A 24755-nucleotide genomic window follows, 5' to 3' on the forward strand; every position below is an offset into this window, starting at 1 on the left:
ATTAAAACAGTTTTTATGTAATAGATACAAAAGCAGTTAACACTTAATTTCAAGAAGGGAACATTGTGAGGAACCAAGGTGTGACAGAGGTGTGACTGTGTGTGGATGGGGCAGGGTGCAAGGTCCCCTCCCTCACCTTAATCTGCTCCAAAAGGATGGCGTTGGTCGCTTCCGTTTCCCGAAGCAGGCTGTTCAGGTGGTCAGCACTTTTTGTGGTGGAACTGAGCTTTTGAACCAGTTCCTCTTTGGTGAATTCAGCATGCCATGAAGGAGGCTCTGCAAGGAATTGTTTCAATACTTAGTTTTCAAAAGGAGGGAACATGGGCCAAGATTCCAAATGAGAGAACACCCCAGTGCTGCTCCTCTGCCATGGCTTCCAGTCCACTCCTCACATCCTAGGGATACACGTAAGACAGACTCTGCTCTGGAGCCCTCACCTGCTTGGTCACTGGCTCTGTGGGCTCGTCTGGAATCTGTTAGCCTGGAGTTTTAGCCCCAATTTTGATGAGTTTCATCCTCCTCCACCTATTAATGTCCCAAGAGCTTGTGCCGCTCTACTTACAAAGGGAGAAGTGTCAGCAGATACCAATCACTTAAACCACGGTCTTGCGTGAGCATTGACTACAAGGCAGGGTGGGTACTTTTACTCAAGTCCCACACAGGAGGGAACAGGTAGCAAGCACCAAAAAGCCTGGTCTGACTATGGAGTCAAGGCCAGCGTCATGATGCCTTCGTCCCACAGCCTAACTCCTCCTGGAGGGACTGTGACTGCTACGTCCACCCAGCCACAGCCAGGACCCAGGACACAACCCACTCCAGATCCTGAAACCTCCAAGAGGACCACCCCAAACCAGCAGCATCAATGGGCAGTACAGGTGAGGAGGAAATTGTCTGAAACGCTGTAGTTAATAAGGCACACTCAGCACAACTACCTAATCAGGATGCCAGCTTCTCATCAGGGCAAGAAATGTTTACCCTACTTCTAACACCAAGCCAGAGCTTCTAACCATCTGTTTCTAGCTCTTGTTTTGGCCAGAACTAGCATTTCATTTAAAAACAAAACAAAACAAAACAAAACAATCTGTTTCATTGTGCAGGAAAAGTTTTCCGTTTGAAAAAGGGTGGAATAATGAAAAAAAATTATTAGAATAGCTCAAAAAAGCATTTATAAATTAATGGTAAATAGACAGGACAGCGGAATTAAATAAACATGTAATTATTTAAGACAAACATACCAAGCCTGGCTTCAGGAGAACTGAGCAACTGCTCCAAAGATGGTGTGTGGATGCTGGCAGAAGATGAGGACTCGGCCTCCGTCGTCTCCATCCCTTCCCCCTCCTCCCGGGTGACCGCCTGCACATCCAGAAGTGGGAGGTCTGTGTTTCTCCTCTCTCGAAGGTTCTTCAGAGGTTGGTGGGAAGAAGCTGGGCCTATTACATGATTTTTTTTTTTGAAAGAGTAAGTGTGAGACTGCTCAAAATCATGGATTCAGCGTTAAAAAGATACACAATAAAGCTAAATGATTCTAGGGATGTCAAATGATATGGCAGAGAATTTGAATAACCAGAAGACAGGAGTTCCCGTCATGGCTCAGTGGTTAACGAATCTGACTAGGAACCATGAGGTTGCAGGTTCTATCCCTGGCCTTGCTCAGTGGGTTAAGGATCTGGCGTTGGCGTGAGGTGTGGTGTAGGTCGCAGACGTGGCTTGGATCCTGCGTTGCTGTGGCTCTAGTGTAGGCCAGCAGCTACAGCTCTGATTGACCCCTAGCCTGGGAACTTCCATATGCCACAGGAGCGGCCCAAGAAATGGCAAAAAGACAAAAAAAAAAAAAAAAAAAAAAAAAAAGCCCTAAAAACTTAGTGACTGAACTTTAAACCACTTAAGTCAATTCAGAACATGTGATAGTTACCACTAGCATTAAGATAAACTATTAGGGAACACAGTGCAGAGGGCTGGCCTGCTGCCAGCATGGGCAGAAATTCCTAAACCACATTCTAGCTATTTCTGAAGCAGGGGTCAGCTCTGAAGATGTCCCTGCTGGTTCCTGTCACTACCCGCTCTCATCTTCAGCATCCAGGCAAGGGCCCAAGCCCAGGGCAGGCTAACCTGTCACAGTTCCCGGGCAGGGCTTGCCTGCCTGCAAATAACCCACACTGAGTAGGGCTGGGTACTTTGAGCACATTACTTTACTAATCCCAAGAAACCAGAAGGTCAGAGACATTAAATGGCTTTGTCCAAGGACTCAGAACTGTGTTAGCAACCAGAATTCTGACCACAACTTTTAAGGTCCAATTTCATTTATTCTCCTTTCTATGAAGTCCCCATCCTCAGCTTTCAGACACTACCCTTCAGCTGCCTTTTGAGGCCTGTCTCTGAGTTTCTGACCCTCTTCTAACTGCCGATTCTACTGCTGACCCCTGGTTGGGTACTTCCTTTGATGACTCTTGGCTAATTTACAATTTCTTGAAGCTGGTTTCCAGCCTTGACAAGTGACCCATGGCTGCCAATGCCCTGGTGACAAGGCACCGGTACTAAGTCAAAGGCTGGTACTTAATACTCCAGAGTGTCCTCATCTTGGCTGACACATCCCATCTCTTCCAGGAAGCAGAATGACAGTTGTGTGGGTGCCTGAACTAAATCCCACTAATTACAAATCTGAAAGGCAAGAAGCCATGTGTGGCCAAGTGATCCTACAAATTCAGTGCTATCTAGAGTTTCTGATGAAAAACAGATGTATTTGGGGAGTTCCCGTTGTGGCTCAGTGGTAACAAACCCAACTGGTATCCATGAGGATGGGGGTTTGATCCCTGGCCTCCCTCAGTAGGTTGGGAATCCGGCATTGCTGTGAGCTATGGTATAGGCTGGCTGCTGAAGCTCTGATTTGACCCCTAGCCTGGGGACTTCCATATGCCTCGGGAGTGGCCCTAAAAAGCACCCCCCCACCAAAAAAAAAAAAACTGGATGTATTTGATGACTAACAGTGACTCAGTGGCCACTGGAATCTGGACACAGGTCATGAGACGGATAGAGCCCGTGAGTCAGACGAGAAGAAAAACATGAAAACTGGTACTGAGAGGTCATGGAGGTAAGACGGGCTCAGTGTTCCAGTCTCACTAAGCAAATCCCATACTCATTGATCATGGAAGCGATGCTGCTCGTCACCCACAAAGTTTTCATTTTCTCAAGAAGATGTGGGGGACGCGTTTCAGTGGCAGAGACACATGCACCGGGGCGCCCCACACACGCACGTACCTCTCGTTGCTGGCTCGCTCCGCAGCTGGAAGAGCTGGGCCTCCAGCTGGGACAGCTGCTGCTGCAGCGTCTCCACCGTCCCCCGGTGCTCCTCCTGCAGCTGCCGCACCTGGTCCCGGAAGCCACCACGCAGTGCCTCGCCCTGGGCCGCCAGCTGGGCTGCCATCTGTGCCTGCTCAGTCCGTAGCGCCGTGTTCTCCGCCTGCACCGAGCACAGCCTATGGAGAGGGGCCAATGCCAAGGCTGAGACCCAAGTCCACCCAGCCTGGAAAAAGTCAGCCACCCTTGGGCGCAGGAGGAGGCTCAGGTGAGCAGCGGTCAGGACACATGGTGAAGTCACTTTACACCAGTCCACTTCTCCAGGCCAGCCTGGGTGGCAGCGCACACAAACACAGGATAAACTTGCCTTTTCCCTATCACCCTCAAAACATGAAAAAGGACACTTTCAATCATACAGAAAGCCCTGGAAGGAAGTTCTGGCCATTTTGGAACCAATTAACATGAACCCCCAAAACAGACTTAGTTTTCTGCAGCTGCTTCCGGGGCACCTTGTCCAATGCAGGTTCTCCTCCCAGAGCCACCGCATGAGAAAACCGAAAGCAGGGCTGGCAATTGGCCACTTTTACTGTAGTCCACCTGACACTGACTGGGGAATTGCTAGCTTTAATGATTCACTTAGAGTGTTGATATATCTGACTTAACTATAGTTAAGTAAGATAAGACTTATGATTTTATATATCTGACTTTGGTAAAACATCATTTTTCTTTTTATATAAGTATACTCTTGGAAATTCAAACAATATGGAACCAATTACAGAAAAAACAAGAGCCTTCTTTTATCCACTCCACCCCTGCAATATGAAGTCCAGCTCTTGGGGGAAAGAGCCCAGCACAGAGCTCTCTGAGATTTTTCCTATGTGCTACAGGGGAGCACATGATACAAAGTTTTAAATAAGGCTGAGTGGCTAAAGGGAGACCTGCAGTAAAAACACAATGTTTCAAAAGAGGTGTCTTAATTGCCAAGGTCACAGATGGATGACTTTAGATTCTCTCTAGCACTTTGTTCAAACAACACCCACCGACAAGTAAAGGAAGAGCTGGTGGCAGCGACAAGTCTCTATGGAGGATAAAAGCTACGGGGAGAGCTTAAGGGGCTTCCAGGCCTCAAGCGACGGCAGGGACAGGATTGCCTCCATGAGCCCCTGCCTAGACTGCTGCTCTGTCCTCAGGGCAGCTTGGGTGTCGGCCGAGCGACTCCCCCAGAGTTACCTTTACAGTCTCCTACAGAGAGAGCAGGGTTATTAAGATGTTTAAAAAAGAAGAGGCTGGAGTTCCTATCAGGGCTCAGTGGAAACAAATCTGACTAGTAACCATGAGGACACAGGTTCGATACTGGCCTTGCTCGTTCAGTGAGTTGAGGATCTGGCGTTGCTGTGGCTATGACGTAGGCTGGCAGCTGTAGCTCCGATTCAACCCCTAGCCTGGGAACCTCCATATGCTGCAGATGCAGCCCCAAAAGGCAAAAAAAAAAAAAAAAAAAAAGGCAAAAAATTAAAGCAAAATACAGAACAATCCCAAAGGGGGAGCTTTAAGGTAGAAGCAGCAAATACCTACATCTACCTTTCAGCCTGCATCTTCCCCAGCGCACATGTGCCTTGCAGACTGGTGTCACCGTGCCGCACCCCCCTTACTTTTCCCGGAGCTCAGCCTCCTTGGACACGGTCTCCTGCAGCAGCCGGCTATTCCTCTCCAGCAGGGCATCATGCTCAGACTGCAGTGCCTGCAGTTCAGAGACGTGGACCTGCAAGTTATTTTGAGTGTCTTGTAATTTGATTTTCAGTTGGTCAATCAGCATTTCCAGATGTTCTCTAAAATAGAAAAAAAATAGTTCAACAATTTTTTTGGAAAGACAGACATTTCATTGTGTGGTTTCAAATAAATTTGACTTCAATCACTTAATTATTCTTGCCATTACTGTGGATGATTTTAAAGGAAGTATAATCAGTATAATGCTCACAGAATAGAATTAAATGTGAAATAAAACATGCTATAGTCAGACTTTAAACCTCAGACACTACATATTTATAAGTCTCTGGATTTACAAATTTCGATATTTTTTTTTGGCTTTGTTTTTTTAATGGCTGCACTCAGCATATGCAAGTTCTCAGGCCAGGGACTGAACCCGAACCACAGCTGCAGCAACACTGGATCCTTTAACCTACTGTATGTGGCCGGGGACCAAACCCACACCTCCGCAGTGACCCCAAACTGCTGCAGTTGGATTCTTTTCATTTTTTGTCTTTTTAGGGCTACACCCCTGGCACATGGAGGTTCCCAGGCTAGGGGACAAATCAGAGCTGCAGCTGCCAGCCTACACCACAGCCATAGCAATGCCAGAACCATATCTGTGATCCACACCACAGCTCATGGCAATACTGGATCCTTAACCCAATGAGCGAGGCCAGGGATTGAACCCGTGTCCTCATGGATGCTAGTCAGATGCATTTCCCCTGAGCCACGACGGGAACTCCCTGAAGTTGGATTCTTAACCCATTGCACCATAGTGGGAACTCCAAGCAGACCAGTAAATGGCATCAAAATGGTCTACTTTATATTATGTGACTATGTCATTAGTTAAAAAAAAAAAAAATCATGCAGTTCTAAGCTAAGCATTGTGAAATCAGCACATTACACCATGTTACAGTCAAAGAAAGTCTTTGGAGAAAAACATTTAAAACCTATAATTCTGCCACAAGTGATACAATACACTTTTTTTTTTTTTTCAGTACTTAATAGGGAGATCCCATCATGGCTCAGTAGGTTAAGAACCTGACTAGTATCCACGAGGATGTGGATTTGATTCCTGGTTTCACTCAGTGGGTTAAGAATCTGGCATTGCTGCGGCTGTGGTGCAGGCCTGCAGCTACTGCTCTGATTCATCCTCTAGCCCAAGAACTTCCATATGCTGCAGGTGCAACCCTAAAAAAAAAAAAAGTACTTAATGTTAAGAAAGTAGGAAGAAATTAAAACATTTACATTAAAATAACTTTAACTCTGGGAGTTCCCACTGTAGCTCAGCAGAAACGAACCTGACAAGTATCCATGAGGACGCAGGTTTGATCCCCAGCCTTGCTCAGCAGGTTAAGGATCTGGCACTGCAATGAGCTGTGGTATAGGTCGAAGACTAGGCTTGAATCCTACATTGCTGTGGCTATGGTGTAGGCCAGCAGCTGTAGCTCTGATTCGACCCCTAGCCTGGGAACCTCAACATTCCATATGCCTCATCTGTAGCCCTTAGGAAAAAAAAAAAAAAAAAAGCAAAAAGATAAAATAACTTTAACTCAAAATTCTGGCATGATCAAAAATGACTCACAAATGGTAATACTTTTATTAAAAATTTTTACAATTTATTTTGTTTTTAAAATTATTTATTAATTTATTGACCACACTCAAGGCATGCAGAAGTCCCCAGACTAGGGATTAAACTCAAGCCACAACAGTGACAATGCTGGATCCTTTAACCCGTTGCACCAACAGGAACTCCCCTAGTGGTTTTTTGGTTTTGTTTTTTTGTCTTTTTAGGGGCCTACCCACAGCATATGGAGTTCCCAGGCTAGGGGTCAAATCGGAGCTGTAGCTGCCAGCCTATACCACAGCCACACCAACGTGGGATCCAAGCTATGTCTGCGACCTCACAGCTCACGGCCCGATCAAGGCAGGGATCAAACCCATGTCCTCATGGATGCTAGTCAGATTCGTTTCTGCTGAGCCATGATGGGAACTCCAGGTAGTATTTTTATAATAAATGTGTTGATATTTACCTTCAGCTTTAAGATGAGCTACTGACAGAAAACAAAACAAACAAACAAACAAAAAAAACCAAAAAAAAACTTTTCAGCCTACAGTTCCCCTGTATTAAGTACTTAAACATGAGGTTTGACAAAGCATAAATGCATAAACACTGCAGGCCATCCAGTCCTACTGAGAATAGTAAGAGCCAGATGTAACGGTTTTGCACACTGAGCCTTCATTGATAAACAACACACGAAGTTCTGAATAAGCACAAAAGTCATTTGTAAGCAGTTACTACTGAAACAGTATGCCACTGAGATGGTCCTAAGTTTAAGAAGAAAAATTTAACTCTAGATAAAATTGAAAACTTTTTGGGAGTTCCCGTCGTGGCTCAGTGGTTAACGAACATGACTAGTATACATGAGAATGCGGGGTCGATCCCTGGTCTCCCAGATACGGCTCAGATCTTACATTGCTGCAGCGCCGATTTGACCCTTAGCCTAGGAAATTCACATGCTTCGGGTGCAGCACTAAAAAAAGACAAAAAAATTGAAAATTTTTGAATAAGTAAAACGTTTTAAAGCAACCTCTGTTTAGCCTAATGAATGGTGACCGAGTACACTGAGAAAGCATTTTTACTCTCCTCCTACTTGGTCCTCATGTAACTCGACATCTGTCCTTCCACTATGATGAATCTGTCGGGGGTGGGGGGAACGGACTGTCCAGCCTGTGTCTCCAGACTCCACCCCAGCCACACGGCTCCTTCACGCTCCCTGAGTCTGAACAGTGCCCTGAAGACGACTCTGTCCTCAGGGTGATGCCATGTGAAACCCATGTGAAACAGTCAAAAGAAACCACAGCAGGATCTGCAGCCCTGCCCGAGTCCTGGGGCTCAGACGTTACCTTTCCTGTTTGGCTCCCTCGTTTTCAGTCTGAGACACGGACTTGTTTTTCTGCTGTTTTAGAACGTTATGGACTCGGACTTTGTAGCTTTCAAATTCCGAGGTGACAGCAGCCTGTTCTGCCTATAACAGGTAAAAGACAGAAAAGTGTCCATTGCATTTTCTGTGTCACACAGTTCTATTTTCTGGCAGATATTAATAAATTGAGAGGAGTTCCCGTCGTGGCGCAGTGGTTAACGAATCCGACTAGGAACCATGAGGTTGCGGGTTCGGTCCCTGCCCTTGCTCAGTGGGTTAACGATCCGGTGTTGCCGTGAGCTGTGGTGTAGGTTGCAGACGCGACTCGGATCCTGCGTTGCTGTGGCTCTGGTGTAGGCCGGCGGCTGCAGCTCCGATTGGACCCCTAGCCTGGGAACCTCCATATGCCGCGGAAGCGGCCCAAGAAATAGCAACAACAACAACAACAACAAAAAAAAAAAAAAAAAAAAAAAAAAAAAAAAAATAAATTGAGAGGAAAACCTTGTTTTTGAAATGAGTAACATGGCTGAAACACCTTAGCCCCTGACTGACCTTCCCTAAAACATGCACTTCTGTTGGCCTTACACTTTTTAAAAGCCTCTGAATGACCTAATCTTCAGGTCATTTCTACATGTATATTTCTCCATGTTTTCTGCCCTGGCAGATTAATTTACTACCCATAAATTTTATAATAGCACTACTTGCCTTTGGAACATCAGAACAATTTTCACTTATGATATTTCCTCTTTTTATAAATACAAGAAAAATTAACTCAAAACAATTTAGCTACTTCAGTTTTTAAAAGAGAGTGAGAAAAGTTAAATTATAGGTCTTCAACTTTCCTGAAGTGACCTATGACCTCCCAAGGCCATGTCATCAAGGTGGTTTAGCTGCACCTGTAGCAAAACTGCTGTTGGTGGTATTCTGTACGCTGAAGAAGGTGGCCATTCTATTAGAATATGGTTTTATAATCATTTAGCCCATAATCAGTAGAAAGAACTATAACCTTTCTATAATAAAATTTTTTTTTTTAAAGTAACTTTCTTTGGTCTTTTTAGAGCAGCACCCACAGCATATGGAGGTTCCCAAGCTAGGGTATAATCGGAGCTGCAGCTGCCAGCCTACACCACAGCCACAGCAATGCCAGATCTGAGCTGCATCTGTGACCTACACCACAGCTCACGGCAATGCCAGATCCTTAACCCACTGAGCAAGGCCAGTGATCGAACCCGTATCTTCATGGATACTAGTCAGGTTCATTCACTGCTGAGCCATGACAGGAACTCTAAAAAGTAACTTTCTTAACCCAAAGAAGCTGCAAAACAAGTCTGAAATGGAAACGTGTACCAACATTTTTCCTTTTAGCAAAAACAAGCTATGCAAGTGCAGCCAGGACTGGGCTAGGGAGGTAGTGTGGTGGTGGGGTGCTGAGTCAGGTGAATCCCTCCCCCCAAAGAGGATGCACCTTGGCGGCGCGGCACTCCTCCTGCAGAGCTGCCACCCTCTGCTGGTAGGTGCCCAGTGTGCGCTGCTGCTGCTCTGCGGACGCCTTCAGATGCTCATGGGCTTTGTGCTTCTCTGCTGTCACTTCTGCCAGCTGGATCTGGGGGGCAGAGGCTTCTCGTCAAGCTCCAGTAAATCAGACCTTCACTGGTTAAACAGACCTCCCTTAAACATGAACTTGTGCTCTGAGACAGAACTATTATTTAAGGGACATAATCAAGTACTAGAACTTTTAACTTATTATTATTGAAAGAGTGGAGATAACATGAGGTGAACATTTTCTCAATTAATTTGGCTTTCCTTAAATCAAAATCAATTAAAAAAACACATTTCTTATGTATTTCACACACACAGAAAATTCCATACTACACATTACAGTTCAATGCTTAAATACTTAAAGATATTACATGTAAATATGAGTATAAAAAGTAACAAATTAAAATGGATCAGATAAATATACATGAATATACAAAACCATTACGGATTCCTGGGATTGTACTAATTTAGAATGTTCAGATGCAGGTTTGGGGCCGTGTTTATTTTATGCTGCCATATTCTCAGTATGTCAGGGCTTTTCAACTACAAGCAAAAAATCAAGCGTAAGCTGAATGGCGAACCCTGGTTAAAAGTCCTACTTGGCTCATGGCTTTTACTTCTTCAAAATGTTGACGAAGGATATTTAGGGGAAAAAAAATGTGTGTGTGCATGTACTTTGTATTTTTAATATATATTATACCATTTTTTAAAAGAAAAATCTCTGAACGGTACCTTACTTTCACATCAAAATTTTTCAAAATTTTAGCAAGTAAAAAGAATCTTACTTTAAAGCCTTCAATTTGCTGCTGACTTGCCTCCAGCTCGCCCTTTAAAGATGCTTGAAGTAGTAAGTGATCATTTTCCTACAGAATAGGAAACTTGGTTAAATTAAATAATTAAGTTCTTCATAAATACTCTATGAGTAAGGTCTGAAAGATGAAACTGAGAAAGCTGCATACCGCTTGCTTTGAATCTGCCAGTTCTTTTTTGGTTTTCACAAGCAACTGCTTGATTTTGGTGTTTTTTTCTTCATACTGTTGTACTGAGGCCTGCAGTGAAGCTGTATTGGGAGAAACAGTTTTCTGAGTGAATGTAAGTGAACAAATGACAAGACTTTGTATTAACCTATCTCTGAAAGGAACTTGTCTTAGCTTATTACAGAATATTTACAACCTATGACACCAGTGACAATAAAACAATACAGGCCCCTGTACCCATCACCACCTTTAACAACCACCAACACAACATACCAATCTCATTTCACCCAGGCCAGGCACCAGGCTCACGGGCCACTGGCTGCTGCCTCTTCTGTGGGCAGTCTGCTTACACACTGTTCACGTGGCTTTAGTGTACCATGGCAGACTCAGGCATGGTAACCTGAGACCGAGGGCCCGCAAAGCCAAAAATATTTACTGTCTGGCCCTTGACCCATACCTCAAGTACCCCTGTGCCCCACTGGGCCCTCCCCACCCCTAAAATCCACCTGTCTGTAAATATTTCAGCATGTATCTGTAAAATAAAAGCATACACTTACTGCATAGCTAAAAGATAAAGGCTTTACTTGTAAGGAATACCTCAATAGCTCAAAAGAGGTGCTATGTGTTTCTATCTATCATAGCAGAGGCACAGGCCTGGTCTGTTTCTGTGATACGGTTTTGTAGGACAAAGACGGTTCACTGGGGAACAGAGTGACATATGATAAAAAGCAAAAAACTCTCATGCTCATAGAGGTAAAGAAGAAACAAGCATCAAATGGGAATAAGTGGATTTACTGTCCAGATCATAGGACCAAGGACTACCAGCAGGCCAACCAGGGTACAGCTGCTGTGCAGCAAATTAAGAACGGATGACAGAGGCCACAGGGCCAAGATTTACGACCTGGTTCTTTACAGGAATGTGCCTGATGTGAGTCTAGACCAGGTGCGATGCCGCGTGACCACAGCTAAAGACCTCTTGAGCAGTGACCAACTCCAGGAAGTCAGATCTACACACTCCTACTATACCACTTGGTAAATAAGAGCAGGTGTCCTGTGAGAAAATACCTTGACTGTGCCTTTATGATATGTTATCATTAGTTATTTCCTGGCAACTATTTACCCAGGCCTGAAAAGACTGTACAAAGCACAAATTATATACAAAGACTTTAAGTGCTCCAGCAATTATGACAGGCAAGACACAGTAAGTTTCTGAGCTCCAAGAATACATGATGGAATTAGTGGATAACACCTGGATAATGTGACAATGCACAGCGAAATATAAATTTAAAAAAAAATACAGGAATTCTTGATGTGGCACAGTGCAAACAAATCCGACTAGTAACCTTGAGGATGCAGGTTCCATCCCTGGCCTCACCCAGTGGTTAAAGATCTGGTGTTGCCGTTAGCTGTGATGTATGTAAGAGGTAAGTGTGCAGGTGGGAGGGCAAGGGCCTGGAAGAAGACTGACAGCAGATGAAACACACAGCCATGGAAAAGCAGGGTCAGAGAAGTCAATGTGTCTCTCTCAGTACTTGGTAGAACAGCAGCAGGAAGATTGTTAAGGACATACAAGACTTGAACAACACCAACAACTGACTTAATCTAGTTGATGTTAGCTATACTGCTCTATCCAACAACTAGTGTGGTCTAACACGTTTTCAAGTGTAGAGAACATCTGCCAAAAGAAAGTGTATTCTGGGCCATAAAACAAAACTCAATAAATTTAAAAGGACTAAAATCATGCAGAGTAGGAATTAAGTTAGAAATCATTAATAGATACCTGAGAACTCTTTTAATTATTAGGAATTAAAAAAACCACAGGTCTGATCCACCTCCTAGAGCAATGAAAATAAAACCAAAAATAAACAAATGGGATCTAATTAATCTTAAAGCAAAGGAAACCATAAACAAAATGAAGACAATTCATAGAATGGGAAAAAAATCTTTGCAAACAAAGCAACTGACAAGGGATTAATCTCAAAAATACACAAACATCTCATACAACTTTATACCAAAAAACCAAACAACTGAATTAAAAAATGGTGACGAGACCTAAACACATTTCCCCAAAGGAGACAGATGCCCCCCCCCAAAACCATGAAAAGATGTTCAACATCACTAATTATTAGAGAAATACAAATCAAAACTACTATGAGGTACCACCTCATACTAGTCGGAATGGCCATCATTAGTAAGTCCACAAATAACAAATGCTGGAGAGGGTGTGGAGAAAAGGGAACCCTCCTTCACTGTCAGTGAGAATGTAAATTGGTACAACCACTATGGAAAACAGTATGGAGGTACCTCAGAAAACTAAATATAGAATTATCACATGATCTAGCAATCCTACTCCTAGGGATATATCCAGAGAAAATCATAATTTGAAAAGATACATGCACCCCAATGCTCACTGGAGCACTATTCACAATAGCCAAGACATGGAAAAAACCTAGATGTCCACCAACAGATGAATGGATTAAGATGTGGCACATATATACAATGGAATACAACTCAGCCATAAAAAGGACAAAATAATACTATCTGTAGCAACATGGGTGGACCTAGAGATTATCATACTAAAGGAAGTAAGTCAGAGAACAACAAATATTATATGATACCACTAATATATAGAATCTAATAAAAATGATACAAAAAAACTTAGAAAACAGGCTTAAAGATTTTGAAACCAAACTTACGGTTTCCAAGGGGGAAACATGGTAGGGGTAGGATAAATTAGGAGGTTGGGATTGACCTAAACACACTACTACACATAAACTAGATGGGTAACAAGGACCTACTGTAGAGCACAAGGAAATCTACTCAATACTGTGTGATAACCTATATGGAAAAAGAATCTGAAAAGGAATGGACATATGGATATGTGTATATGCATAACTGATTTACTTTGCTGTACATCTGAAATTAACAGAACTTTGTAAGTCAACTATACTTCGATAAAATTAAAAAAAAAACAAACAAACCCAAAAACCATGGGTCAAAGAAGAAATTCAAAGGAAATTTAAAAATACTTTGAGCTGAATTAAAATAAAAACACATCAATTTGTTAGATGTAGCTGAAGGAGTGGCTACAGGGATATTTGTAGCTCTAGACGCCTACGTCAGAAATGATTTTACAGACAAAATGGAACAGAATCACCTCACAAAGAAAGATCTTACTGCTTCTTCAATTATCACGCTCTGCTGACAATCAGAAAATCATGGCCCAGGACCAGCTGGGAATCCTCAGGGGAAGGAATCCATGACGCCCTCACCGACCGTCCACGGCCCTGACACTGATCTCTCAGCCCTCTCTGGCCCTGGGTCACTCATGTGTCTCCCTCCCACCCCTGTGGACATTGGGCTGGCAGCCAAGGGCTGGGCAACCAGCGGCCAGCGTTGCTCCCCGACCCTGTCCTTGGGGAAGGTGGATGGACCGCGAGCTAGAGTGGATCTTCTTTTACTCACTCATTTCTTCTTGCAGGGTTTCTTGTTTCTGTTTCTGAATTTTTATTTCTTGCTCCAAATCTTCTATCTTGCTGTTTTTATTAGCTAATTTTTGATTTAGCTCTTTCATCAAACGCTCATAATCAGCAATCTCCATGTTCATCAATGTGGTTTGTTGGGCATCCTGCATGTATTATAAAGAAAAGGTCTACATAATGCCAGCTGAGTTAATTTTATTTAAAAATTTTTTCTATAAAAAGTTTATTTAAAAGTTTTTCTTTATTAAGACTTTTAAAATTTTTAATTAAAACATTAATTTTAATTAAAACTTTTAAATTTTATTTAAAACATTAATTTTATTTAAAATTGTATTTTAAAATTTTTATTTAAAACTTTAAAATTATTAAAACTTTTTATTTGTTTCCACTGAGCCATGACAGGAACGCCAATGTGATTAGCATCCATGAGGACAAAGGTTTGATCTCTGGCCTTGCTCAGTGGGTTAAGGATCTGGCATTGCCGAGAGCTGTGGTATAGGTTGCAGATGCAGCTCAGATCCCGTGTTGCTGTGGCTATGGTGTAGGCTGGCAGCTGAAGCTCTGATTCGACCCCTGGCCTGGGAACCTCCATATGCTGAGAGTGTGTCCCTAAAAAGACAAAACAACAACAATAACAACAAAAAAAAAACCCACTTTTTATTTAAAAACTCCCATTCTAAAAGGATGGGTGTTCCCATTGTGGCTCAGCAGGTTAAGTTGTTTCCGTGAGGATAAAGGTTCGATCCCTGGCCTCGATTACTGGTTAAGGATCTGGAGTTGCAGCAAGCTGCAGTGTAGGTCACAAATGTGGCTGGGATCCAGTGTCACTGTGGCCGTGGTGTAGGCTGGCAGCTGCAGCTCTGATTCAACCCCTAGCCTGAGAACTTCCATATGCTGCAGGTATGGCTGTAAAAAGAAAAAAAAAATTTTCTAAAAGCTGCCACAGGAACACAATGGTTCTATTATCACACATTAATGAAGAAACCAGAAGTTGGACATGTTCTAGTTTGAAAAGTCATAAAATATTTTTGTAATAGTTTAATTTTTCAATTTCATTGTATTTCATTACAATTTTTATTAACTGTAATTGGCCAATCTACTCTGGTGGGGCTCTTGCTTATTATAGTACCTTTATTTTTGCCCTTATCTTTGAAAAAGTAGAGCAAAATTAGCCAGAGTTCTAAGTGCAGTGCAAACTTCGTCTTTCGACCTTAGATCTCACGTCATACAATAATTAATAATCATGGACAAAAAATAAACAGCAAACCAAAGTCTAATAATTTGTGAGCCTAGATTCTTCTTGTGAGCCTTCTGAGAGACAGGCACTCATAGAACTAAGTTAAAATTTCAGTATCTGAAGGCAAATAATTTGCAAAGGAGTATTTGAGTACCACAAATAACCTTGTTTTTGAAATATTTCTTTTCAGTGTTTTCTAGAAAATAGTTTAACAATGTGAATGTTGTTACCAGTGGTTGAGTCTGTTGCATTATTTTACCTTTCTAACCAGCTCTAATTCTTGCATGGTTTTCTGAAGTTGTTTCTTTTCCTTCTGAAGTTGTAGCTGAAGTTCTTCAAGTTCACATATAGAACTGGCATGCTCCTAAAATTAAAAACAAAAGCACCACCCCACCCCAAGCCAGTCAACATTAAAAAAAGTATTTGTGAGGGGCCATAAAATCCATCTAACATAGGAAATACAGAAAGTTTGGAAATCTTTCCATATTTAAAAAATAGACAATCCCAAATCAGATTTGGATTCTCAAATTCATAGCTGGCATACACTAAGGAATTAATAAACTGTGCTGTGTTAACAGGTGCTACTCATTAGCAAGTCTTTCCTTCACTTAAGTACTGGGATAAAAACATCACCGTATAACATGAATTAATCCCACAGAACTGTTTCTACCTTTATTTTCTGTTCTTTCTGAAGTTTTTCGGCTTCTAACTCTCTGTCTGCCACTGCTTTGGCTTTGTGGGCTTCCAAAATCTGCACTTCTAACAACCGGGTGTTAGATTGCAGAGTCTCGATGCGAGCCAGAAGGTCTTCATTGTCCGAGTTTAACTTTTCGCACTAAAACAACATACAAGTCATTACTGTTAACATGCAGCAAAGACACACCGAAGAGGAAAACCCAACATTAAGGAGAATACTGGCATAGAAGAAAAAAAGTGAAGATCTCAAAATCAATTCCAGGAGTTCCCGTCGTGGCACAGTGGTTAACGAATCCGACTAGGAACCATGAGGTTGCGGGTTCGGTCCTCGCCCTTGCTCAGTGGGTTAATGATCCGGCATTGCCGTGAGCTGTGGTGTAGGTTGCAGATGCAGCTGGGATCCCACATTGCTGTGGCTCTGGCGTAGGCCGGCGGCTACAACTCCGATTCAACCCCTAGCCTGGGAACCTCCATATGCTGCGGGAGCGGCCCAAGAAATAGCAAAAAGACAAAAAAAAAAAAAAAAAAAAAAATCAATTCCACAGAATGAAAATATAAAACCAAGAGTAAGTTAAAAACACTATCTCTTTTGAAACTAACTTGGCAAACATTACAGGAGACCAGGAGCACTAACAGAGGAAAAGGCAACAATAAAAAATGAAAATAAAAACAAAAAACCCCAGAGGGACTGAGGTTAGAGCAACGAGAAAGACAGGATGGTTGCTAGTTTTGTTCTTATTCTTCTCCCAACAGTGGGAAAAAAAAAACAAAATTAAGTTTCTGACTATTTACTAATTTTCTTTTTTTTGTACAAAAAATATTAGAATTGAAACATTACAATTCCCATAAATGTATTTACTCAATTTAAAGTTACCTGAAAAGTCAGGAGTTCCCGCTGTCCTGTAACAGGGTCAGCAGTGGCATCTTGGGAGCGCTAGGTCACAGGTTTGATCCCTGGCCTGGCACAGTGGGTTAAGGATCCAGCGTTGTTGCAACTGCGGCATAGGTCGCAACTGTGGCTTGGATCTGTTCCCTGGCCCAGGAACATCCAGATGCTGCAGGGAGGCCAAAAAAAGAAAAAGAAAAAGAAAAAAAAAATTACCTGAAAAGTCGTATTCTTTAACTGTCGAGTAAGATCTTCAACATGATGCTCAAAATTATTAGCACGTTCTTTTTCCTTATCCAACTGCTCTGACTGCTTGTCGTATTCTAATAAAAGATTCTTCAACAAAAGACAAAAGGATTTAAATTGAGGATCTTATCATCATTCAACTAGTCAAACCATATTACTGGGTCATCTTCATACAAGATTTATGAGTTCGCTCGGGGAGCCTGAAACATTTACCTGGGTTCAACACTCGATAGGACACTCAACGGCAATTCTATCATAAAATTAGCCTAATTCAGATGACTTTCAGTACTGAGGGGGATCCATCAAAGGAGAAGAGGATTTGAATGTATACAATATGGCATCTGCATGTTATATACCCTAATCGTCAAAGATAAATGTCTGAAGAGTTCCCGCTGTGGCTCAACAAGTTAAGAACCCGACCAGTATCCATGAGAAAGAGGGTTTGATCCCTGGCCTTGCTCAGTGGGTTAAGGACCTGGCCTTGCTGTGGTGTAGGTTGCAGACATGGCTTGGATCCAGTGTTGCTGTGGCTGTGGTGTAGGCCTGCAGCTGCAGCTCCAATTGGACCCTTAGCCTGCGAACTTCCATATGCCACAGGGATGGCTCTAAAAAGGAATAAAAAAGATAAACTTCTTGAAATGCAAACAACACTTAAGGAGGGAGGAGACAGAGTTTAACCTGGTCACCTCCTGTTACCTCCACCTAGAGAACTGTGATGAGAGAACTGTTTGGGGCCTGGCCTAAGCTAAGCTAGAGGTGCTATCGGAAGACCAGGAGAAGATATCACATACAGTCTCACCCTTTGTGGCAAAATGTTCACTATATTCCAAAGACTCTAAAACCAACTAAATGCTTTTTTCTTTGACATTCCTCAGTGGCCTGACTCAAGGACAGAATGCCCAGACTGACCTTTATGCTACATTGCAGCCTCATGGGTTATCCTCAAAAATATATAGAATCACTGTTCCTGAACTTTATTTTTTGGCTACACCCACAGCATGTTGAAGTTCCCAGGCCAGGGACTGAACCTGCCACAGCAGCGACAATGCCATATCCTCAACGCACTGTGCCATCTGGGAGCTCCTCTTTTACATTTTTGACTGCTGTAGTTTTGCAGTGAGTCTTGAAGCCGGGCAGGGCTAAGCTGAACTCCTTACTTCAATACCGTGTTGCCTCTTCTGGGTCTGACCTGGATCATTTACCTTCTCTCTAAATAATGTCTTTTAACATTTCTTTTTCTTTTTTTTTTTTTTTTTGGTCTTTTTGCCATTTCTTGGGCCACTCCTGCGGCATATGGAGGTTCCCAGGCTAGGGGTCGAATCAGAGCTGTAGCCACCGGCCTGCACCAGAGCCACAGCAACGCAGGATCCCAGCTGCGTCTGCGACCTATACCACAGCTCACGGCAATGCCAGATCGTTAACCCACTGAGCAAGGGCAGGGATCGAACCCGCAACCTCATGGTTCCTAGTCAGATTCGTTAACCACTGCACCACGATGGGAATGCCAACACTTCTTGAAAGACCTGTCTACTAGCAACAAACTCCCACAGTTTCTCACCCTGAGAAACTCTTATTTCTCCTTCACTTTTTTTTTGGGGGGGGTCTTTTTGCCTTTTTAGGGCCACACCCGCAGCAGAGAGGATCCCATAGGAGCTAGGGGTCCAGTAGGAGCTGTAGCCTCCAGCTCCAGCCACAGCCACAGCAACGAGGGATCCAAGCCAAGTCTGCGACCTATACCACAGCTCATGGCAACACCAGGTCCTTAACCCACTGAGCAAGGCCAGGGATCAAACCCGTGTCCTCACGGATGTTAGTTGGGTTCATTAACTGCTGAGCCCTGACGGGAACTCCTCTCCTTCACTTTTGAAGGATAATTTTGCAGGGCACATAATTCTAAGTTGGTTGGTTCTTTTCTCTTGATACTTTAAATAATCCATTCCACACTCTTCTTTCTTCTATGATCTCTGAGAAGCTGGATGTAACTCCTATCTTTGTTTTTCTAGAAACAAGGTGTTTTTCTTCCTTATGGCTTGTTATCTTTGATTTTCCATAGTTGGAAAATGACATGTCTTAGTGTAGTTCTTTTGGTAGGTATATGCATAGCATTCTCTGAGCTTCCCAGGTCTGTAACTGGCATCTGACATTAATTTGGGTAAATTCTCAGTCATATTGTGTCTAACATTCCTGATGTTCCTTTCTCTCTTTTCCTATGGCATTCTCATTACAAATGTTCTATCTTTTACAGCTGTCCCACAGTTCTTGGATTTCTATTTTTTTACCCAGGCCTTTGAAATATATATTTTAAATAAATCAGTATATCTGGTCTATCTTTGCAAGAAAAGAATAAATTATACAGATTATTAAAATGTTTCCTAATGGCTCATAAAAGACAACCCATATAAATTTAAATGTTTTCAAAAAATGGACTCATGAAATATCTAAGGATACCAATTCTTTGTCATATTTCCCTATGTTAATTTTTATATTTTCTCTAGTTCAATCTCCCTTTTTCCTTGTAACTGCTTTAACTGCATTTAAGTTTAAAAAAGTAGGAGTTCCCGTCGTGGCGCAGTGGTTAACAAATCCGACTAGGAACCATGAGGTTGCAGGTTTGGTCCCTGCCCTTGCTCAGTGGGTTAACGATCCGGCGTTGCCGTGAGCTGTGGTGTAGATTGTAGACGCAGCTGGGATCCCACATTGCTGTGGCTCTGGCGTAGGCCAGTGGCTACAGCTCCGATTCGACCCCTAGCCTGGGAACCTCCATGTGCCGTGAGAGCGGCCCAAAGAAATAGCAAAAAGACAAAAAAAAAAAAAAGAAAAAGTTTAAAAAAGTATTTTACACCCAGAGATCAAATAATGAAGTATTTTACTATACGTTTTAAAAAATTACTTACATTTTTTTTTTCTTTTTACGCAAGAAAAAGAAGCACCTGTAGCATATGGAAGTTCCAAGGCTAGGGGTTAAATTGGAGCCATAGCTGCCAGCCTACACCACAGCCATGGCAACACTGGATCTGAGCCACATCTGTGAACTACAACACAGCTTGCAGCAACGCTGGATCCTTAACCAACTGAGTGAGGCCAGGGATTGAACCTGCACCCTCACAGACACTATGTCAGGTTCTGAGCCACAAAGGGAATTCCAAAAAAATTCCTTTCATTTTTGACAAAACCCATCCATTTGGTGTGTGGAATAAAGTAAAAATCTAACTAGATTCTCTTTCTTTTTTGTTTTTTTTTTTGTCTTTTTAGGGTTGCACCCACGGCGTATGGAAGTTCCCAGGCTAGGGGTCGAATTGGAGCTGCATTTGCCAGCCTACACCGCAGCTCACAGCAACACTGGACCCTTAACCCACTAAGCAAAGGCAGTGATCAAACCCACATCCTCATAGATACTAGTCCAATTTGCTTCCACTACGCCACAATGGGAACTCCTAACTAGATTTTCTTGAAGCAGTTTTCTGATTCCTTCTTCACTGTTCTCTAATCTTAATGGGGTAGCATAGTTTAATTCATGAAAGATGAGATCTGGAACCAGACTGCTTGAATCCAACCCGAGCTCTACTGAGTTATCTGTTCAGTGACCTTTGCCCAGACTGCTTGCTTACTGGTAAGTCAGCAATGTTAGTGACATACTCATTACACACATATCAAGTGTGATAAGACATGTCAAGTGCTTAGGAAAAGAGTATCTGGCCTATAAGTGCTTGTTGTTACATAGAAATCTGTCTTCTGTTCAATTCATCTGACCTATTTTTGCACCAGAACTATGGCACAATTCTGTACTACAATTTAGCGTCTGCTAGCTCAAGATGTCATTTTCGTCTTAAAAAAAAATTAGCTATTTTTGCTAGCTTACTTTCCAAGACTGCCCCACTTAAAAACCCCTAGAATTTTGAGTCTGAGGATTTGTAAACCTAACTAAAAACTAGTATTTCAAATAATATTCAGTCATCCTATACATGTTCCACAGTTTTCTTAAGCACCAAATTTTCTCATTAAAGTTCTTCCTGAAATTTCATTTTTTGGCATTTCATATTTTGGTATTTCAAATTTCGTACTTTTTTCTTTTTCCCCAGTCAAATCCAACCCTTTACTCCCTACCCACCTTTACTTTCTGCACAGTATTTTTGTCTGCTTTCTGTTGTTGCCCCTGGAATTAAAATCCTAAGTGGCCAGGAACTTCCTCTGTTTGGCTGGCCACCATCTCCCTAGTACTCAGTACTCACCCAGCTGTATAAGTATCTGCGAAATGAATGAATGCATAAAGAAATACAATGGCACTCTTTTTTTTAAACGTCTGCACCTGGGGCATATGAAGTTCCTAGGCGGGGACTGAATCTGAGCCACAGCTGCGGCAATGCCAGATCTTTTAACCCACTATGCTGGGCCAGGGATCGAGCTGCTGCAGGTGGATTCTTAACCCACTGCATCACATCAGAAACACCCAGTACTCTTATTTTTAACTCATATATTTATTTATTTATTTTTTCCCACTGTACAGCAAAGGGATCAAATTATCCTTACATGTATACATTTTTTTCCCCACCCTTTGTTCTGTTGCAATATGAGTATCTAGTCATATATTTTTAATAATAGATCTCATATTACTTAGGTACACAAACATACTGCCTCCAAATAATGTTTTCACTTTCTTGTTAGACATGGTTTTTAACTTTCACATTAATTCACCTAGCCAGGAGACTATTAAATAATAACAGTAACAATAGCCATCTTTTTTTGTTACTGATTTTATTAGGAAATCCGAAACAGAAATTTAGTTTTTAAAAAACAATAGCTTAAAATGCATACTTATAGCTTAAAACCTTAATTGTGGCATGGTATGTTACACAAAAAAACGGAAAAAAAGATTTACTAAAAAAATACATGGCAATTATGGACAAGAGTTTAACACTTCTAGTACTTTTCTTAACTTAGACGTTATAAATATAATTTATTATTAAAATAACTATTTTTACCTTATAACTTTCTGCTCCTTGAATGAGGTCTCTCATAGAAGTAGACAACTGATCCTTTTCTGAGCGAACAGATTCAAGTTCCTCCCGTAGAATCTGGGTCTATTTTAAATGTATAACAGTTTTTTTATGTATAGAAAAACTTGATTTTCTAAAATATGTTTCTTAAATCTTGCATTTTTATCTTACCTCTTTTCTGCTAGAATCTAGTTCTTTCTTTGCCTTCACAGCAACTAGTTTTAACTTATTTATTTTCTCCTCTTTCTCTTTGGATTCTTTCTCCAGATATCCTAAAAACATAAAATGAAAGAATTACATATAAATACAAAAGAAAAATGGAGAAAATATTCAAATCATTTACTTATTTTACTATTTCTTTTTGGCTATGCCCATGGCATGTAGAAATTCCCAGGCCAGGGATTGAACCTGTGCCATAGCAACAACCCAAGCTCCTACTGTGACAATGCCAGGTCCTTAATCCACTGCACAAGAGAACGCCCCAAATCATTTACTTATATTAGCCTGAGAAATGGATCTTTAATCTGGAACACATCTATAATTTGAAATGAAAACAAACAGCAAAAGATTAATATTCATTTTTTAAAGTAAAAGCTTGACGATTCATTATCTAAGTGAGGCAAAGAATGTAAAAAAAATCTTCATTCTCTTTAATCTTTCAAAATAAACTTTTTTTTTTTTTTCCTTTTACAACAGTACCTGAGGCATATGGAAGTTCCCGGGCTAGGGACTGAAGAGGACCTGCAGCTGCCAGCCTAGACCATAGCCACAGCAATGCCAGATCCAAGCTGCATCCGAGACCTACACCACAGCTCATGGCAATACTGGATCCTTAACCCACTGAGTGAGGTCAGGGATTGAACCTGCATCCTCATGGATACCAGCTGGGTTTATAACCTACTAAGCCACAATGGAAACTTCATGCTCTGGGTTCTTCTACCTCACTGGCTAGTCCTTCTCAATCTCTTTTGCTGTTTCTTTCTGATTTTTTTTTTTTTTTTGTCTTTTTTGTCTTTTTACCATTTCTTGGGCCGCTCCTGCGGCATACGGAGGTTCCCAGGCTAGGGGTCGATTCGGAGCTGTAGCCAGGGCCTACACCACAGCCACAGCAACTCGAGATCTGAGCCTCGTCTGCAACCTGCACCACAGCTCACAGCAATGCCAGATCCTTAACCCAACGAGCAAGGCCAGGGATCAAACCCCCAACCTCATGGTTTCTAGTCGGATTCATTAACTACTGAGCCACGACAGGAACTCCTCTTTCTGACTTTTAATTGATGGAGAACTGTCCCTAGTCCTCATCTTTTTTTCCTACATGCACTTCATTTTAATGCCAACTGCGTTAACCATAGACTCTCAGCTGGTGCAGGTTGCTCCCCTTACCTGCAGTTTATTTGACATTTCCAGTTGGGATGGTAATTAAACTCATCTCCCCTAAACCGGTTTCCCCAAACATCCATTACAGAAAACTTTCATTCCAAGATCTATCAACCATCCCTCTTTCTCTTTCCCATCAACTGAACTAGGCATTAAACTGAGGAATCATGGGTACATTACACAACACTTTTGTTTCTCCATCTTAAAATGGGACTAAAGGAGCCACCCCCAATGCGACCATGAGGAGTAAATGCGTATGATGGAGTTCCAGCTCCTCTGCGTAGCACACAGGTGCTTTCATGATCCTGCCTCTCCAGAACCTCCCAGGATGCTCCCTGATGTCGCGTTATGTTAACATGCACGCACACACTTGCTGTTCCCTCTTGCTACAACACCTTTCTTGTGGTGTCACATTTCTCATTCTTCAACACACAACACAGTACAGCCTATTATGTTTCTCCTACTTCAAAGCTGACAGCTAGTCCAGCCTCCTAAGAATAACAGCCTTTCTTGCAGTGCCTTCTGTGAAGACATGGTCGTATAACTTTAGCACCTCTCTGTAACTAGTGCCTAGATAGATGGGCATTCCATTAGAACTTCCTAAATGAATGAAAAATTCAACACTGATCATGGAACCATTTATAAATGGAATCACACCAGTCCTTCGGATTAAACAACAGAAAATCAAAGTTTTGAAAGAGAAGGCAAACAGATGGCAGAGTTGCAACAATTAGCAAGAGAGAGCTACTCATTAGGTTTTTAGAGCTCATTAATTGCCTAATGTACTTTCCAAGCTATTCTAAAAGGAAGAAAAATCCGTGCAATTAATTGTGACAACATGTGCAAAACCATAGTTACCTATTTTTTCTTCAAACTCTTTTACGGAAGGTTGATCACTTTCTACAGAAGGTGATTTCTCTAAGGAATCCTAGATTTTATAGGAAAAATGAAGACAATCACTGCAAACTCGTGATATCAATGAATTCCTCATTCCTCCTGGCCATCAGGTTAAGCATGAAAAAACCATTATCAAAGAGAATTCATACACAAAGCAGTTTGGTGAAGTCTTTCTTCCCATGACAGGTCAGGTAATTCTGACTTTACCATGCATGTAGTATTTACTGTAAAATACAGTGGTACCCAACGCCAAGATGAACAACCCAACGTAGAGTAAATACACAATATAATAAGGCGAAGATTCAATGATGATTAGTTTATGGCAGCACAATTTTGAGAAAAAAACCTAAATTTATGGCTAAAATTAAATACCATTTTAGCCTACTTTTTTGCTCAACAGTGGTCTTTAAGGTAATATGCGTATCGCACAGGATGAAATTCACATTTTTCATGTTTA

General features: G+C 41.9%; 1 protein-coding gene across 1 annotated transcript in view; it reads right to left on the bottom strand.

Moving 5' to 3' along the window:
- GCC2 (GRIP and coiled-coil domain containing 2) overlaps nt 1-24755 on the bottom strand; it is a 40810-nt gene that overhangs the window by 5817 nt on the left and 10238 nt on the right. The window contains exons 7-21 of the mRNA XM_003124853.6: nt 24260-24329; nt 22196-22296; nt 22010-22108; nt 17001-17120; nt 15873-16037; nt 15462-15566; nt 13949-14111; nt 10466-10566; nt 10292-10369; nt 9433-9570; nt 7951-8072; nt 4947-5123; nt 3256-3473; nt 1236-1430; nt 137-276 (exon numbers count right to left, since the gene is read on the bottom strand). Coding sequence (XP_003124901.3) covers nt 137-276; nt 1236-1430; nt 3256-3473; nt 4947-5123; nt 7951-8072; nt 9433-9570; nt 10292-10369; nt 10466-10566; nt 13949-14111; nt 15462-15566; nt 15873-16037; nt 17001-17120; nt 22010-22108; nt 22196-22296; nt 24260-24329 — 1992 coding nt within the window. The remainder of the gene's footprint in view (nt 1-136; nt 277-1235; nt 1431-3255; nt 3474-4946; nt 5124-7950; nt 8073-9432; nt 9571-10291; nt 10370-10465; nt 10567-13948; nt 14112-15461; nt 15567-15872; nt 16038-17000; nt 17121-22009; nt 22109-22195; nt 22297-24259; nt 24330-24755) is intronic.

This window comes from Sus scrofa, chromosome 3 (assembly GCF_000003025.6).
Source record: "Sus scrofa isolate TJ Tabasco breed Duroc chromosome 3, Sscrofa11.1, whole genome shotgun sequence".
Taxonomy (NCBI): Eukaryota; Metazoa; Chordata; class Mammalia; order Artiodactyla; family Suidae; genus Sus; species Sus scrofa.